Here is a 19,704-nt window from a genome sequence, read left to right as displayed (position 1 = left end):
TGGTGTGTGGGTGACTGGCCGAGGGGCAAGCGCAGGTCAAGAGCATAATAAAATAAAACATTCCTATCTAATCTCTCACACACACACATGTGTAAAACAGTGCCAGTACATGGGGTTAAAAAACACTGGCAGGTAATACACACGTGTGTTTGGGGGTGTGTAAGAGTGTGTGTGTGTGTGGTACGGGTGAAAAGTTCATAGGGAAGTGTAGAAGGTCAAATGTCTGCTGAAAGCAACAGCCAGTGAACATTGACCTAAAATTATATAATACATAAATAAAACATTTAAATGGCTAAATAATACCTAATGAGCGTCTGTATAATATGTGATAATATACCTGTAATTATGTAACTGGTAGAATTGAAAGCATCTTAGTGAAAATTCTACCAGGAGTACTTAATGCTACTTTATACTCTAACGCCACTTAATTTACCATTAAATCGTTTTCAGTTTTCCCATTGCCGCAAGGGTGGTCCCACATGCTTGCTCATAAAAATTAGTTCTGTGTTAAATTGTTATTTAAAAAAAAAATTTTTTAACATATCTCTACACTCTAAAAAACAGAGGTACGATATGAGTACTTTTTTGTACTCGAAGGTACACTCTTTATAATTGTACCCTCAAAGGTACAATATTGGTCTTTACGGGGTCAGATTTGTTCCCTCTGAAGTACAAAGTCATTTCTAACAGCAATAAGTACAAATTTGTACCATTTAACCAGCCAAAGGGTACATTCAGTATTCTGCATCACTGTACTAATGAACAGTATATATTTAAATTGCACATTTTTTATTTGAAAACCAGACAATTTTGGATCATCAAGTTTTTGAGCCATATTCAGTTGATGATAATGTTTATAATCTTTATGATCTTTACTGCCACAAAAACCATGGGTACAAAAAAGGACTTTCACTGAAAGGTACTTTTTTGTGCCTCAATATAAGGTACAGCCCCAGCGACAAGCTTTGTACTCTTTTAAGTACAAATCTGTACTTATATTTCTTAGAGTGTAGAGTCACATTGGTATAACTGGGGGTTATTATAAATTAGTCAATAAAAACATAAAATACTACTAAAATTCTTTTTTTTTTTTTTTTGTAATAATGATGTAAATTATGTAAATTAGACCAACAGCCAGTATTGCCAGAGCTGTAGAGGAGAGGAACTGTGTTCTCTCAAATGACTCTTTTATTGCATTGTTCCAAAGAACACTTTTGATGTTAGATATATTTAAAAGGGCAGAATAAACGTCATCAAACTTAGGGCCTGTTTACAGCTGCCTCTAACATCTGATCTGATCTGATTGCAATCAGAAAGCTCACACCACATTCTGGGGTGCTCAGATCTACTTCTAGTCCACATTTGATACAGGTGTAAAAGGAATGTGTTTAATGTAAATTTGTCATATCTGTTAATATGAGTAACTATTACTGTATCTCTGCTGTGTGTGTGTGTGTGTGTGTGTGTGTGTGTGTGTGTGTGTGTGTGTGTGTGTGTGTGTGTGTGTGTGTGTGTGTGTGTGTGTGTGCTCACCAGTACAAGAGCAGTAAAGTTCTGTTCCCCTGTGGTTTAAATAGTCATTCACATTCATCTGATAGAGCCGTAAGGGAAAGGCGAGAACCATGAATTGTTCCACCATGTTGCAGAACCCCCACTGTTCCTCTAAATCATCCAGAGGCTGGAGGAGCAGGACAGCAGGACAGTTCTGATGAGAAATGTTGTTCACAGGACTTAAAACTAAAGTGGTATGTGTTAATCTGCTTTTTATGCATTAAAGTTTAATCAAGCTCATCTGATCACACTGGGGTCGTGTTTTAATCACAAGTGTAAACATGTTCCAGTCAAAGTATATCCAGATACTGTCCAGATACACAACGCAAGTTAATGACAGGTGTAAACAGACCCAGAACAGCGGGTGAAGAGAGAGAGAGAATGGGGAGGAGTGTGGAATAAGTGTGATCTGTTTTCAGGCTAAAAACCAAACACAGAGGCTCATCTGGCTGGAACCGCACTGTTATACAGACTGGATATATTTAGGTATTTACTTAGATGTTTACGTATTAAACCACCCAGGACCCCTACAGTGTTTACACCTTTAAACACCCATCACTGTATAGTTTAAAAGAGAGAAAGAGAGAAATAGAGAGAGAGAGAAGGTGGGGGGTATAATTAAGGGAACAAAATAAATGGGTGGAAAGACAAAGAAGAGATAAGAAGAAAAGTAAAATAAAACATTACAGAAAGCGAGAGAGGAGAGAATTCAATAAAAAAGATAAATTAAGGTAGAGAGAAAAGAGAGAGACGCAATAATGTAAGAATTAAACTTAGATGCTGTAAGCCAGGGGTGTCCAAAGCGAGATATTTTAGAAATAGAATGAAAGTTGGCCCGCTGTTAAGCAGGTTTTTATAATGTGAGATTCAAAGTTTGAACTCTAGGTATCAGCAGTTGTAGTGCAAAAAAAATCGGGCCAACGAGTCTAAAAGCGGAGAGGGTGCGCATTTCTAGCGCAGAAAATCCGGGCAAAGAGTGTGAAAGCGGAGAGGGTGCACATTTTTTGCGCAGAAAAACGGGCCAAAGAGTCTAAAAGCAGAGAGGGTGCGCATTTCTAGCGCAGAAAATCGGGCCAAAGCGTCTAAAAGCGGAGAGGGTGTGCATTTCTAGTGCAGAAAAACGGCAAAAGAGTCTAAAAGCAGAGAGGGTGCGTATTTCTAGTGCAGAAAATCGGGCCAAAGCGTCTAAAAGCGAAGAGAGTGCGCATTTCTAGCGCAGAAAAACGGGCCAAAGAGTCTAAAAGCAGAGAGGGTGCGTATTTCTAGTGCAGAAAATCGGGCCAAAGCGTCTAAAAGCGAAGAGAGTGCGCATTTCTAGCGCAGAAAAACGGGCCAAAGAGTCTAAAAGCGGAGAGGGTGCACATTTCTAGCGCAGAAAAACAGGCCAAAGAGTCTAATTAAGGAGTTTAAATCATGAAATGAAACATCAATTTGAAAAATCTTAGTTTACACAACACTGTCAAAGATAAAGATAGTGAGTCAAGTAAAATGGTGTGTAAATGAAATAATCAGGAAAATGTATTATTTAAAGTGGTATATTTCATTATTTGTTTTATTATAGAGTCTGTGGCCCGTGACTTCAAATATATTTCTCCTTCTGGCCCCCAACAAAAAAAGTTTGGACACCCCTGTTTTAAGCAATGCTTCTTTAAGTAATGACCATGAATCAGACACACCACTACTCTACCTGCAACAAACACACACTGAATAATTCACATTCCTGAGGGTTAATACGGTGGGAGCTGCTCACACCTGCGTCAGGGGATTGGGTGAGTGCAGGTGGAGTGTGTGGTGTGATAGATTGTGAGTGTGTTTGTGTGTGTGTGTGTTTATTTAGGCCTCTATCTCGGCCGCTGAACTTTGCCCCCTGCTGTACGGTGTGTGCCGTCACAGCGCAGTGCGCTCCACACACACCGTCCTGCTCTAACACACCAATAAACTGTTCCCCTCCAAACACCACCACACACTGAGGACAACAGACAGACACATCAGACCATCAGACAGCAGAGACGCCCCACCACAACATGGACACGCTCACACACACACTCATTACACACACACACACACACACATCATCACACACTCATCATCACACGCTAAGATTAATGAACTACATAAACGCCCATATTTCCATTCAGTCACACACAGTACAGTCACCATACACACACTCACACACACACACACACTGTTACATAACAATAAATAATCAGTTTATTTGTTCAACCTCAACTCACCCTACTAGTTCCTGTCCCATGAATTTTGCCGTGTCAGTGTACAGTGTACATTCATTGGCCATTATGAATGTCTGTCTTACAAATAGAGCCACTGTATAGAAAACAGTGTTTGAATTATTAAGTCATTAAGATTAAAACAGAATTGAAATGAAATAGTGGACACAGTGCTGAATGAAATTATGCATCTAAAGAATTTAACGCCTTTATAAAAATGGAAATCTCCACATTTTCTGAAAACAATGAATGTTTTCTGTGGACTGTAAATCCAGTGTACAGGAAGTGATGTAAGGACTGTATTTTTCTGCAGATCTGGGTCTCTCCCTGTTAACACTGATGTTTTGCACAGTTTAACCCAGTGGTTTATTTTATGGTGTTTTTGAGGTCATATCTGTGTGGCACCCAGGCAAAGAAAAACCCAGCCTGCTCCCGTTATTAAATAAAGACAAAATAAAAAAGTTCTTAGTCTATAAAAACAATTTAATGGCTTGTAACTAGTTTTCAATTACTAAACCAACACCCCAGCGAGAAAATTTTGATAAGTAACATCAACATTCTTAAAAGTCACAAATTTTGGTTAGAAAACTTAACTTTGAAAATCTTTTTACTTTCATTCAATCGCTCTTGGCTCTCACATTTGGTGAGCTATCACCATTTTATCTTTTCAAGTAACTCAGAAAATATTATGTTTAATAAATGCTCCAGTTTAAAAGTTTGGAAAAATGTTTCATGACACATTCATTTAATATTTTTAATGTCAGTATGATATCATTGAGATTAAGTGTCATGTTTCTATTTTACAGTATTTTATAAATTGTATTTTTAGTTTTGGGAAATTTACCTCAGATGTTTCCATATTTTGAGTTTTTGTCTAACTGGGAATGTTGTGTAATAAATGTTGTAACAGTTTTATGTGCAAACCATTATTACATCATGCGTTTTCATAGTTCAAGTTCCTGAAACGCAATTTCTGTAATATTACAGCCTAACTCTTAATAATGACCAATAATCATCTTATAAAATATATATATATATATATATATATATATTATTGCATTATTGTGTTGTTATACACAATCTGTCTAAATGTTTGTGGACACTCCTTTTAATAAATGAACGCATTTACCTACTTTAAGTTGCACCCACTTCTGACACAGGTGTGCAAATACACACACACACACACACACACACACACACATATAATTTGCTCTGTCCCTGTTAGAGATGTATAGGACTTTTTGGAACAGATAAGCCTAAAATGAGGTGAACTTAATATTCCGTACAGTATTCAAGGTACACAGTACTCAAGAGAACTTCAACCCACTACAACCCAACACATCAAATGAACCTTAGATTTCTTCAACCTAAAATACTAGAGAATATTACACTACATCTACAAACTTTAAATAATTTTAAAAAACTTTAGTTAACTTTAACCCAACTCTTTAAATAACTTCAAACCAACACTAAGGTGGTGATCATCTAATGCTCTTAATGCTGACTGCAATTAAGAAAATCTTGTAGAAAGTTCTTCATGGACAGTAGAGACAGTTACTCAAACAAAAGCAGGATAAACTCTTATTAATACCTTTGATTTCAGATTGGTCTCCATACTGTATTATCACTGTATCAATGGCATCAATTTAGCTATTCTATTCTATATCCACACATCTCCATTTATCCAGATCTTGTGGAAACACTTTACAGTGTCTGACTTAAGCTCAGGACGCTCACATAACACTGCTAGCAAATCATTTACACTGATACTGTATCAAAAAGGCTGAATATTACGATAACAGCTAACAAATGATCGATAGAGCGGCTCTAATCAGTCATGTGATTAATGAACACAGATAAGAGCTTCGGCTGAACCCATTACAGCAACATTAACGCTCTCAGTTCTAAACCGAGAGTGCAGAAACTCTGCAGAAGCACATGCATGAACACCACTTTAAGCATGTTTATGACGACGTCTCCCACTGATCTCTAAAGTGAAGCTGTTTCAGAGAACGTCCTGCCCCCAGTTCCCACTTTCAGTTTAAAGATACACAGAAGAGTCAGAGAGAGAGAGAGAGAGAGAGAGAGTGGAGGCTGAGCACCTTCTGCCTGTAAAACTTCACACTAACCAAACACAACACACCGTAGCCCAACACTTCACACACCTATAGATTATTTTAATGTGTTTTTAGCAGCTAGCCTAACACTTTAAAATACTCCAGCAAACTCCAACCTAACACTTCAGAGTATTTCATTCAACTTCATCTTAAGAGAATTTTAGATTCCTTCAACCCAGACATTTAGAGAACTTCAACCAGTACTCAAGAGAACTTCAGTTCACTTCAACCCAACACTTCAAACTACTTCAACCTAAAATTTAGATTTATTCAACTCGACATACCTAACATTACTTAAATCATTAGATTAGAAACATTACATCTCTTTACCAAGACACCTAATACTTTAAAGTACTTTAGATAAAACCAACTTCAGAAAACTTTAGATTCCTTAAACTCAACACTTCAGAGATCTTTAACACGGTACTCAAGAGAACTTCATCCCACTTCAACCCAACACTTCAAGAGAACCTTAAATTTCTTCAACCGTACATTATAGAGAATTTCAACTCTTTATTCCAACATTACACTACTTCTACAAACTTTAGATAATTTTAAACCAATATTTTAGTTAAGTTTAACCCAACACTTTAAATAACTTCAAACCAACACTTAAAATAAGATTAAGATAACTTTAACCCAACACTTTAGATACCTTCAAATTAACTCTACAGATATATTAACCCAACACTTTAAATAACTTTAACCCAACATTTTAAACACTTTAAATAACTTCAAACCAACACTTTAGATGCTTAACACACCTAACACCTGACACTTCAAAGTATTATTGAACATCTTTTTTTTGTATAAAGTATTGCAACTCCAACTTTAGAGAACTTTAGTTTCATTTAACCCAACTCTGTAGATCACTTTAACCCAACACTACAGATAACTTAAACCCAGCACTACAAATAACTTTAACCCAGCACTACAGATAACTTAAACCCAACTATACAGAGAACTTTAAGCCAACTTTACAGATAACTTAAACCCAACTATACAGATAACTTAAACCCAACTTTACAGATAACTTAAACCCAACTATACAGATAACTTAAACCCAACTTTACAGATAACTTAAACCCAACTATACAGATAACTTAAACCCAACTTTACAGATAACTTAAACCCAACTATACAGATAACTTAAACCCAACTTTACAGATAACTTAAACCCAACTATACAGATAACTTAAACCCAACTCTAAAGAGAACTTTAACCCAATTCTACAGATAACTTAAACCCAACTATACAGAGAACTTTAAGCCAACTTTACAGATAACTTAAACCCGACTCTAAAGAGAACTTTAACCCAGCACTACAGATAACTTAAACCCAACTTTACAGATAACTTAAACCCGACTCTAAAGAGAACTTTAACCCAGCACTACAGATAACTTAAACCCAACTATAGATAACTTAAACCCAACTTTACAGATAACTTAAACCCAACTATACAGATAACTTAAACCCGACTCTACAGAGAACTTTAACCCAATTCTACAGATAACTTAAACCCGACTCTAAAGAGAACTTTAACCCAACTTTACAGATAACTTAAACCCAACTATACAGAGAACTTTAAGCCAACTTTACAGATAACTTAAACCCAACTATACAGATAACTTAAACCCAACTCTAAAGAGAACTTTAACCCAATTCTACAGATAACTTAAACCAACTCTACAGAGAACTTTAATCTGGTACTGTAGAGAAGTTCAGATGACTTCAGTCAGAATCTTCAGAGCTGTTTGTGGAGCTGCAGCAGTGTTGGGTAGACTCACCTTGGTGTGTTTGATCTCCGGGTTGGTGAGGGGGCACGGGGTGAGTCTGAGGGAGGCCAGGAGCGCTGCGGGCTCGCGCTGCACATCACCCTCCATCCCAGCAGTTGCGCTTGTAGCCATCGCGCGCGCGTCCGAGTGAGTGCGTGAGCGTGTATGTGTGTGCGCGCGTGTGCGTGTATGGTTTAGGGGCGCGTGAGTGTTTCCTTCCTCGCGGCTTCGGGTTTTGGTGCTGCGCGTGTGAGCAGGTGTGAGTTTTTATTGGGCAACGGCAGCGCGCGTGCATCTATTTACATAGAAGCCCAGCCCATTTTATCAGCCCACCAATCAGCTCTTAGAACGGCAGGGCACAGAGCTATTATATCTACAGCCATAACTATAATAACTGCATGAATAACTGTCATAACTACAGCCATAACTATGAAAACTACATTAATACCTATTATAACTACATGAAACATATCATAACTACAGATATAACTATCATAATTACATGAATAACTATCATAACTACATGAATAATTACCATAACTACAGCCATAACTATGAAAACTACATTAGTTCCTATTATAACTACATTATTAAATATCATAGCTACAGATATAACTATCAACACTACAGACATAACTATCAAAACTACATTAATACCTATCATAACTACATGAACAATATCATAACTACAGATATAACTATCATAATTACAGACATAACTATCAAAACCACATTAATAAATATACCTACAGACAACTATCATACTACAAACATAACTACAGATATAACTATACAGATATAACTATTTGAATAAACCTCATAACCACAGCCATAACTACCATAACTACATTAATAAATATCAAAGACACAGCCATTACTATCATAACTAAAAACATAACTATTATAACTGCAGTCATAACTATCATAACTTTCAAAACTACATGACATAACTAATAACTATAAATAACCTGTTCGGACGGACAGATAGATTAAACATTTAAACATGTTTATTTGGTATAATACTGAGTAGTGTGACACAAACACACACACACACACACACACACACACACACACACACACACACACCTATCAGGGTGTTCCTCTGTTCTCCAGATCCAGCCATGACACAGATCTCCCAATAAACATACACACCATCCAGAGCCCCTCTTAACACCCCGGAGTGTTTAGGGGTGAAGGGGATGAGCTCACACACACATTCACACCCCCCACAAATCAACACCCCCCCACCATACACACACATACACCCCCCAGCGGATTTACAACCCTGACATCTTCACATCTAAAAACAAAACACTCAGCAGAACATCTACACAAATACTGCAAATCATGGACTTCACACTCCATCACAGCAGCTGAGAGACCCCCGAGACCCCCCATAAACCAGCCACAGGGAGGGGCTGCCTGGATCAGCTGCATTACACTGTTTATAAAATTAACTCTTACAGATCTCCAACTCTACAGAGAGTTTAGATTTAATTCCTTTTTAGATCACATCAACCCAACACTTCACATTAACTCCCGACCAACAACTTTAAACAAGCTCTACCAACTTAATCCAGCACCTTACAGAACATCAACCCAACACTTCACATTAACTCCCAACCAACAACTTTAAACAAGCTCTACCAACTTAATCCAGCACCTTACAGAACATCAACCCAACACTTCACATTAACTCCCAACCAACAACTTTAAACAAGCTCTACCAACTTAATCCAGCACCTTACAGAACATCAACCCAACACTTCACATTAACTCCCGACCAACAACTTTAAACAAGCTCTACCAACTTAATCCAGCACCTTACAGAACATCAACCCAACACTTCACATTAACTCCCAACCAACAACTTTAAACAAGCTCTACCAACTTAATCCAGCACCTTACAGAACATCAACCCAACACTTCACATTAACTCCCAACCAACAACTTTAAACAAGCTCTACCAACTTAATCCAGCACCTTACAGAACATCAACCCAACACTTCACATTAACTCCCAACCAACAACTTTAAACAAGCTCTACCAACTTAATCCAGCACCTTACAGAACATCAACCCAACACTTCACATTAACTCCCAACCAACAACTTTAAACAAGCTCTACCAACTTAATCCAGCACCTTACAGAACATCAACCCAACACTTCACATTAACTCCCGACCAACAACTTTAAACAAGCTCTACCAACTTAATCCAGCACCTTACAGAACATCAACCCAACACTTCACATTAACTCCCAACCAACAACTTTAAACAAGCTCTACCAACTTAATCCAGCACCTTACAGAACATCAACCCAACACTTCACATTAACTCCCAACCAACAACTTTAAACAAGCTCTACCAACTTAATCCAGCACCTTACAGAACATCAACCCAACACTTCACATTAACTCCCAACCAACAACTTTAAACAAGCCCTTTATAGACCCTAACAACACTTAAAAGAACTTTTGCCCAACACTTTATAAGAACTTCAGCCCAACACTTCAAATACCTTAAGTCTTATACTTTAAATAACTTCAGCCCAAAACTTTAAAAGATCTTCAGCCCAACAGCCCAACACTTTAAATAACTTCAGCCCAACAGCCCAACACTTTAACAAACCTCAGCCCAACACTTTAACACACCTTAGGCCAATAGCCCAACACTTTAACAAACCTCAGCCCAACACTTTAACACACCTTAGGCCAATAGCCCAACACTTTAAAGAACTTGACCCTACCATCTCACTTTACAGATTTTCAGCCAAGCACTTTAGATTATTTTTGAAGAATAACTAAACATTTTAGATGACTTTTTAAATAATACTTAAAATAACTGAAGTTTTTTTAACATACCAAAATCACTTTAACCCCACTCTTTAGATAATGTCTTTCCAAAGCCTTTAAAAAAAGAATTTAGGAGCACTTCAGTTAAAATATCAGATTATATTTACTCAGTACATAAGTGAATATCAAAATTAATGTGAACCAATGAAGGACGCCTTTCAACCTTTGTCCAAACATAGAAAATGATTGATACTTTATTGTTTAACATATTTGATTCCAATTGTATTCCACACACTGCTTGGGTCAAATAGAAATATGATATGTTTTATGTTTATTTCTATTTTTTTTATTAAGACACAATGTGGCTGGATTTTCTTAATTAACAAATATGGAAATCATAATAAAAATCGCATGTTGATTTAAACCAGCACGTTGATTACTGAAATAAATTAATATTAGCTGAGCTAAAGACAGTGTCTGTGGGAAAAAAGAAATCTAATTTTGGAAGGTTAAACATGTCCAGGGTCAATTTGATGCAGAAAACAAATATTGTTTTTTCTACTGTTGAGCATAACAGGAGGGTTTAGCACAGTGTTTAGTGTTTAGTGCTGCTTAAATCAAATATTATTATACATAATTTGGAGTTGGACAATATATAAATATTTTATTGGATCCTGATAAAGTTTCTTATTGTATTGACAACATGCATATCGGGGCTTAAACAACACTGACCCCACTGTACATTTAATTACAGAGAGTATAATAAATCCTGTTTAATTTGATGATATGCAGCAAAAATGAAATAACAATCAAAACTGTACTGTGCATAAAAGAGTATTTCAGTTCAAAAAAGCAGTATCTGCTTGTCTGCATGATATTAAAATATGATAAATCTTGTGTTTTATAAAAATGTCTATAAAATCATAATATAATATATTTTTAAGCTTTTATAGCGCTCATATCGATATTAGATTTGTATCATATTAACTGAAATATATATGGTGACACAGATTTTTGCCTTATTGTTCAGTCCTAATACAATTTATTACTTCTAATAGTAGTAACTAATCATTTTAAACATTTACAATCAATGCATATGTTACTTAATAATAAACATTTTAAATAAAGAATACATGAAAAAACTTAATCTAAGTCTCCATGTTTTTAAAAATAATAATTTCCCACATAAACCACATGACCCTGAGTCTCAGCTCAGAGTAACAAAGCTCCTGAAATGTACCTGAAAGCACAGGTACACTCACTTATTTAAATTATTACTGCTAATGACAGTAATATGGGGTCAGTATTATTATAGCATGTCATCAACTGGTGTTCGCTGTCTATTGTGTTCAACTGCACTACCTCCATTTTACATCACACACACACACTAAAGACTGTACTTTTATAATTTCATTTTATTTTTTATTTTGTTGTATTTATATGTATCATTTATATATTTTTTTTATCTTTTTGTAACTTTGTGTACTATACACACCTGCTGCTGGATGTCAAGAATTTCCCTTCGGGGATCAATAAAGTATCTATCTATCTATCTATCTATCTATCTATCTATCTATCTATCTATCTATCTATCTATCTATCTATCTATCTATCTATCTATCTATCTATCTATCTATCTATCTCTATCTAACATAGATTAGTGTTTACATTTCATATTGACTGTGTGTAACAATACACTTTTCAATACATTAGTCAATAATTACTCTGGAAAAAAGACATTATTACACTTATATAGGTAAAAAATTAACCTTTACTTTATATAATCTTTTTCTACAGTTTTCTGTAGGGCTGAGCTTTTGGCCATGATAAGCTGAATAATATTCCTCAGCCTGTTGTGTAGTTCACCATGGCCGGGTGGACCAGTGCATGCATACGTGACAATAAGCGAAATAAGTGAAAGTCTTATACATATGGGAAATAGTCAAAAGTATTAAATATTTTTAATTAGACATAAAAAGATATAAGGGCCAAAAGGCACAGTATTTTATTAATGGCCCATGGGCTGATTTCTGTTTTATTCAACTTTTTTATATAATAAAATGTAATTATAAGCCTTTATCAGATTTTAACTAACAATTAGAGTAAATAGACAGTAAGAAATCACAGATGTGTGTAAATAGAGGAGGATATGAGCTGCTGGATGATTATCAGTGAGTGTAATGGAAGGTAATGGTTAATGAGGATACTGAGCTGCTCTGTATCTGTAGACTGCAGTGGGTGACACTCCACAGTGTGATCATTTGTGAGCACCCCACTGGGAGGGTTTTCACCCATCAACACCCACTCTACACACACACACACATATACACACACACATATAGCCCCCACCCCCACACACACACACCCTCAATCGCGGGAGAAGTGTCGACAGTGTCTGCTTCACATCAAAGACACACCTCTGAAAAAGTGACGGTGATTAATTAAAGCGAGCTCTTCACACTCCGCACCTCTCACACACACACACACACACACACACACACACACACACACACACACACACACTGACACACACACACACACACACACACTGACACACATACACACTGACACAGCCCCCCCTGCCTGTGTTTAGACTGTGTTCTCTAAGAATCTGAAAATATATGAGATTTAGTAATCAGACAGCTCCCTCTGCTGGAGCTTCACTAACAGCGCTTCATTATTCCTGTCCTTCCTGTTTCTTCTGTATTGTTATTATGGTTAAATAATCAGACGATTAAAATCTTTGTTATCCAAGCATTAGACTTAAAGGATTCACCTCAATAATGTAGAACACTTTATAGAATTTCCATTTAACACCTTCCTAAAATAATCTCCTAAACTCATTTTCAAGTTTTTTCAAAAACACAAAAATATATGACAGTAGTTATGGCTACTTAAAAATGAGCAGTGGTTTAAGAAAATATTTTATCATACAACTGAGCAGCAGAACCAACCAGAACCATCATAATTCAACATTTATAAAATATCGACTGAAAAGACAGAAAATACTCAGTATAACTGTAGAAAATTTCTAGATAGCTTTTTAGATTTAGCTATTCTTTTCTTTAGCTACAATTTAGAAAAGTTCCACTCAACACTTTAAAGCAGTTTTTCACCATTTTCATCTTGGAGCCACCCTGCCCCGCATGTTATATTAACTCTTGACGAGGCACAGTTGTTAACTAAAAGCCATTCCAGGTGACTCTACTTAATAAAGCTGAAAAAATCCAGACAAGATGTGCAAAGCTGTCATCTAAACAAGAGGAGCTACTTTGAAGAATCTAAAATATAAAACATATTCTGGTTTGATTAAAACCTTTTTTAATTACTTTATCTATATAGCCACAGCAAATATTAGACTATGTTTGAACGGCTCCACTGTATTCATTTGAACACTGTAAATTTTTTAACAATAATTACAGAATATTTATACACTGTTTTAGTTACAAATGTAAGTTATCGTCATACTGTGTCTGGCAAGAGCAAAACGAGTGACAAGCTTATACAAACTATCAATATATACAAGCTAGAAATGTTATTACTCACCAAACTGGTGATATTTTTAACTGAATGTCACCAGATAACAAAATAAAATCTTCGAATGATTAGTTTACTAGCTAAAGAAGTTCTCCTCTCTTCAGCGTTTCTCTTTCCCAGAGCAGTGTAGCTAGCATTAGCATATGCTATGTAGCCGCAGAGCAGTAACTTACCTCAGAATGGCAGGAGGATAACAATAAAACTGCTAATTAAAGCACCATCCAGAATAGTTTTTTATTAGTAAATGAAGAAATTAGATGTCCTTAGTATTCTTTAATTTCCCAAAAATCATCAGAGAGCCTTATAACCCTGTGCGCCTTATGTAAGAATTTTACCAGTCAGGCTGTAGTGATGTGCGAAAAGATGCTGAAATATGCGTACCTCCGATACCGCATTTTTATGCTCTAAAATCGATTTTCAATTTAAAATAACAATACTTTTGATACTTTAGTCATTTGAGGCAATATATATCACTAACAGGAACACAGTGAAAAGTAACTAAACTATTGAGATCTTGTCTAAATAATATGCGCTTGTTTGGAACTACTTTTTCTTCCACCTGGGTCAGTGCATAATGCGTAAGCACTGTGGCTCGCTGCTCTGTAACTCAACAGTATACACAACAGTACACAAAAGCAGAATGGAATCATGTGTGAAGTCCTTCAGTGCTGCAGGAAGGTACTACAGGGGTTGTACAATGAAACTGAAACACCTGGTTTTAGAGCACAATAATTTATAGTGGTGATGGACAGTTCTGGTGGAAACAGGAGAGTTGAGGTGCACATTGAATTCTGCCGTGATTTGATCAGCCGTGGTTTTATGTTTTTGGATACAATCCGGGTTAGCACCCAAACATCCCTTTCTGACAGCTTCCTCTTCCAGCATCCACAGTTAATCCTGTTGGATGTGGTTGGTTCTTCGTGGTGGTATGCTAACATTACCCTGGATACCGTGGCTCTTGATGCATCACAAAGACTTGCTGTCTTGGTCACAGATGCTCCAGCAAGATGTGCACCAACAATTTGTCCTCTTTTGAACTCTGGTATGTCACCCATAATGTTGTGTGCATTGTAATATTTTGAGCAGAACTGTGCTCTTACCCTGCTAATTGAACCTTCACACTCTGCTCTTACTGGTGCAATGTGCAATTAATGAAGAGAGACCACCAGGCTGCTCCAAATTTAGCCATGAAACCTCCCACACTAAAATGACAGATGTTTCAGGTTTATATCCAGGTACAGAGGGAGAAAATGTGCAGCTTTAGGTGGCGCTGAGCACCGTCACTGTTAGAGCTGTTCAAATGAATAAATATGGTTGTGAAATAAGTAGCAAAATAAATAAATGCTTCAATAAAAGCTGCAAAAGTTCATCTTAGAGTAAAAAATATGTGTATCACTGAGATGATTTATTTACGTAAAGTTTCCTAAAGAATTGATTGATTTAATTATTTAATTGATAATCTAAAGTACATTACAAATATTAGGTGTCATTAAATTATAGTAATTGTGACAAAACAGCCATGGTGAAGTTTTGGTATTCATAAAATGTTTCTATTATTATGTACAATCAATCTAATTTGCTTTAACTGTTATAAATGAACACATTCAAATTGTCAACTATTATTGTGGCATTTCTTTATATATTTAACAAAACATTTTACTGGCAATTTCAGTTTGAATCTCCCAGTATTATAAAAACAGCAAGTGTTTGTATTCCCATATTGTAGGCTATTTGCAGAGACTACATGCATAAATAGAATTAAGCATTAAATGCAAAAAAAAAAAACAATCATACTTCCAAATTTGGATATCTTGTATTTTTTATGAAGCTATGATTTGAAATACACTACATTTTAAGATTTACCTTGACACATTAGGTGTAATTTGCACAAAGGATCGGTATCGGATCTGTATCGTCGATACCAGCCTGTATTTTACTCAGTATTGGTATTAAACATCACTATCAGGTTGTAAAGAGCAGTAAAGCCACTCCGCCAGAGTTGCCAGGTTCGCGGTTTTCCTGCCAAAGGGTATATATACTGCATTGAAAATGCAGTCGTGGGTAACATTTAAGGGTGTCAGGGTGTGTTTTTTGGGCTGCTTTAAAAAATTCTGCAGTACAAGTCAGTTTTTTTTTTGGTAATTATGTTACTATTAAATGTTCTTTGTTTGGGATATAAAAGTATTATACTTTTATATATGAACTAAGGAACAGGGGTGTTGAAATGTTTCCCTTCTTCCCTCCCTGTGCTAATCTAACCACAGTTCTGCAGGCGCAGCTAACTAACCAAAACCACCCAGCAATACAGGCAGAAATCTTTCACATGAAGACGACTCCGTGGAGCAGGAGAGGAGAGTTTCAGCATTATTTCACGGTCCTAACATTTACCAAGCCCTTTAACTTTCACTGCTCCTCACTTATTCCTAATTTTGATTTTAAGCTAAGGTTCATGATGTTTGCCTAGAAAACCAAATGCCGTTTTGTAGTTACAGTTCTGTTATACATTTCAATCCTGAAATATTACTGTGTCCATCATTAATTAGATATATCAAACTGAAATGGCTGTTGCAAACACCCAAATATTTAGAACTAAAAATGATTAAGATGAATAGGGGTGCCCAAACATTTTCATATGACTGTATTTTAATAAGTCTCTTAAAACACAGCATGAACCTAAAGTCTGGAAAGATGCTGTGGTAGTCCCTGTTACCAAATCTATTTGTCCCAAAACCCTTAATGATTGGGAGAAATTTGTATGGTCAGAAATCGTTAGGTAAACCATGCATAAACTCAACCCCTGCAGTTTGTTTATAGGTCTAATAGAGCAGCAGTTAATTTGCTTAATCTTCTGCTTAAACATCTGGATGAAAAGGATCCCACATTAGAGATCTATTTACAGATTTTTCTTTGGCTTTTAATACAATCTGAAGACATGTTCTTATTTCAAGGCTCTTCCAACAATTTAATTTAGATAAAAAAAATCTTGTTTTCACTAGGATGTGTGCTTTCACTCTCACTTTTTTCATCCTTTATATAAAATAATATCAGAGCAGGTGGGACAATAGAACTATCCTAAAATATGCAGATGAAACAGTCATTAATACTCAACTCCAGGATGAGGAGAGAAGTCATGGCCTGGTCATCTGTAACTTTAAAGCGTAAAGCGGTGTGAAGAGTCCTACTATCTTCTGTTAAATGTAAGACTAAAGACATGATTATCGATTTTAGACAGAATGTTCACACTCATGAGGCCACAGCTGTTAAGGGTCAGACAGTGGAATGTGTACATTATCTTTTATAAGAAAAAAAAATATTCAAAATTGAATCTGTTTGGAAAAAGGGGCAGCAGTGTCTGCACTGTTTGTGGAGACTGAAATACTTTTGGGTTGATAAATCCATGATGACCATATTCTATCAGGCTTTTAATGAATCAGTTTTATATTTTTCCTTGATGGGCGATATAAGGAACCAATAGGAAAAATATATAAATATATATTTGTAAAGCTTCCCCTATCTAAAAAGTGATTTTGTGTTTTAGTCAGGAGAAATAATATTATTAAGTTGAGTAAACTCACCGGCTAGTACAACTCAATAAAATGAGTTCATAGAATTTCAACATGAAAACTTAAAAATGCTTCTTGAGCCAATGAAAAAATGTGATTTCAACCAACGATTAGTCACTACACATGTCAATGCTCTTTCCACAGGAGGCTTCATACAGCTTTCCTATAGGCTCCTGACACCATGTATTTGCATACTGTGTGTGACCTTTCCCTTACTTACCATCTTTGTGTTGTCTGTTGCCCAAAGCTACCTTATTCCAGTCCTGCATTAGTGAAATATACTATATGTGTTGTTTGCCAGGCCTCAGTGTTGTAGGCTGTAAGAGCAATTACCTTTATTCTGTGTTTAGTGCTCATAGTATGTTGGCTTGGAGCTATAGAGATCAATCTTGATAGAGTTCACTCTTTTGCTGCCCCAGTATTATGCTGTCAGTGTTGGCAGTTCTATAAAAATACGCTAAATTTGCTGTGAATGCCTTTATGTTAAATAAACTACATTATTTAAGCCCAAAGTACTTGACAAAACATCTTTTGAGCTAATTAAACTATTGTTTTGTGAACAAAACTCAGTTAAGTTGAATACATTTAAAATATTATATATTTACAACTTAACTGAGTCAAAGCAAAACAATGACTTGACTGAGTTAAGTTGAGCCAAATTTTTTTTCTATATTTTTTATAAAAGTTGTTCAGTTTAGTAGCGTTTTTCTGTTAACATGTAAAACAAACACTTCTGAGTTGATCTAACTTAAAATGTTTTACCAACTAATTTCAACACATTTTTTAGTTGGCAAGTCTAGCATACATTTTTCAATTACCTCAGATAAATATATTACGTTCAGCCAACTTAAAGCTAACATTTAAGACTTGTTAGGTCAACTGAATTTTGTAAGTGCCGAGAACAAATGAGCCATAAGGTTGTACTAACTTAAAAAAGGCCAGGAAATTAGTTGCTTAATGATTTTAAGTTGGAGTGACTTACATTTTTTTACAGTGCTGCACCACAACCCTCCTAATCTACATTCCCCCTCAAAACAAACAGCAGTATTTTCCACCAGCTATGGTCACGTTACATACCATAAAATAAACAAAATTTACTTTTTTTTATAAATCACCTCCCCTATAATGATGCTTCATGGCCACCTTGGACAAAATCCATCAACACGACTGCATCAGCAGAGTGCAGTTATCAGCTTGTTGTCCAGCTCTGGTGACCTGATCAGCTCCAGCCTGTCTGAGCAGCAAGGTCTTATCATAATGTTGTTCAGCTCTGTTTCCTTCATGAAAACAGTAAACAGTCATTGTGTATCACGTAAGGATCAAACAATTCTTAAGTGTTTTAAAGTCTCTGACAAGATAAAAGAAAAAAAAGTGGGGGTAGCAAAGCTATTCTGGTCTGTGTACGACTTTATATCTACACTGAAAAAAATAGTGTGCTTGATCTACTTAAAAAAATTATGTCAACATTTGCATCAGATAATTAGGTAGATCAAGCAAGAGTAGTCATTGTATTTACTACTTAATTTACTCTAGTACTGCTAACATACTTTTTCAGGTAGTGTCAACTTAAAAGAGTCCATTGACACTACATGGGAAATTTAAGTACTGTAAATTTATTTTTCTCTTGTACACTGCTGACTTAAAAAGCTGAATTAACTCAACTTAAGTGTTTAATTTGTCCTTTTAAAAAATGATCTGTTTAGTCAAATAAACTAACAATTAATCTTTATTTTAACACACACTTCCAAGTTAATAAAACTTTAGTAATATTCACATAACTTATCATTTTAAGTTAACCATGGGTCTCCTTACAATATTTACCTTATTATTATTTAACAGTCAATACTGGCAGCATAATAACAGAACAATACAGGAGTAAACTCAGTAAAGAGTGAACTCTGTAGCTCAAAGTCAGCATACTGTGATCACTAGAAACACAGAATAAAGTTAATGTGCTCTTACAGCTCTACAACACTGAGACCTGCCAATCAACCTGTATATTATAATTACTGTACGCCCAGGATAAGGTAGCTTTGGGCAACAGACAACACAAAAATGGTAAGTAAGGGAGAGGCCACACCCAATATGCAAATATATGGTACCAGGAGCCTATAGGAAAGCTGCATGAACCAACACTG

The 19,704-nt window shown here is 35.9% G+C and overlaps 1 protein-coding gene across 1 annotated transcript in view; it reads right to left on the bottom strand.

The window, feature by feature from the left end:
* The window catches only part of aldh1a2 (aldehyde dehydrogenase 1 family, member A2), a 77,227-nt gene extending 69,293 nt beyond the window's left edge, over window positions 1-7,934 (bottom strand). Inside the window, exon 1 of the mRNA XM_022664122.2 lies at window positions 7,685-7,934. Coding sequence (XP_022519843.1) covers window positions 7,685-7,804 — 120 coding nt within the window. The 5' untranslated portion in view covers window positions 7,805-7,934. The remainder of the gene's footprint in view (window positions 1-7,684) is intronic.
* Window positions 7,935-19,704: the final 11,770 nt, after the last annotated feature.

Source organism: Astyanax mexicanus, chromosome 23 (genome assembly GCF_023375975.1).
Source record: "Astyanax mexicanus isolate ESR-SI-001 chromosome 23, AstMex3_surface, whole genome shotgun sequence".
NCBI classification, from domain to species: Eukaryota; Metazoa; Chordata; class Actinopteri; order Characiformes; family Acestrorhamphidae; genus Astyanax; species Astyanax mexicanus.
Note: the sequence above shows the minus strand (reverse complement) of the source record. Positions and strands in the feature narration are given on the sequence as shown.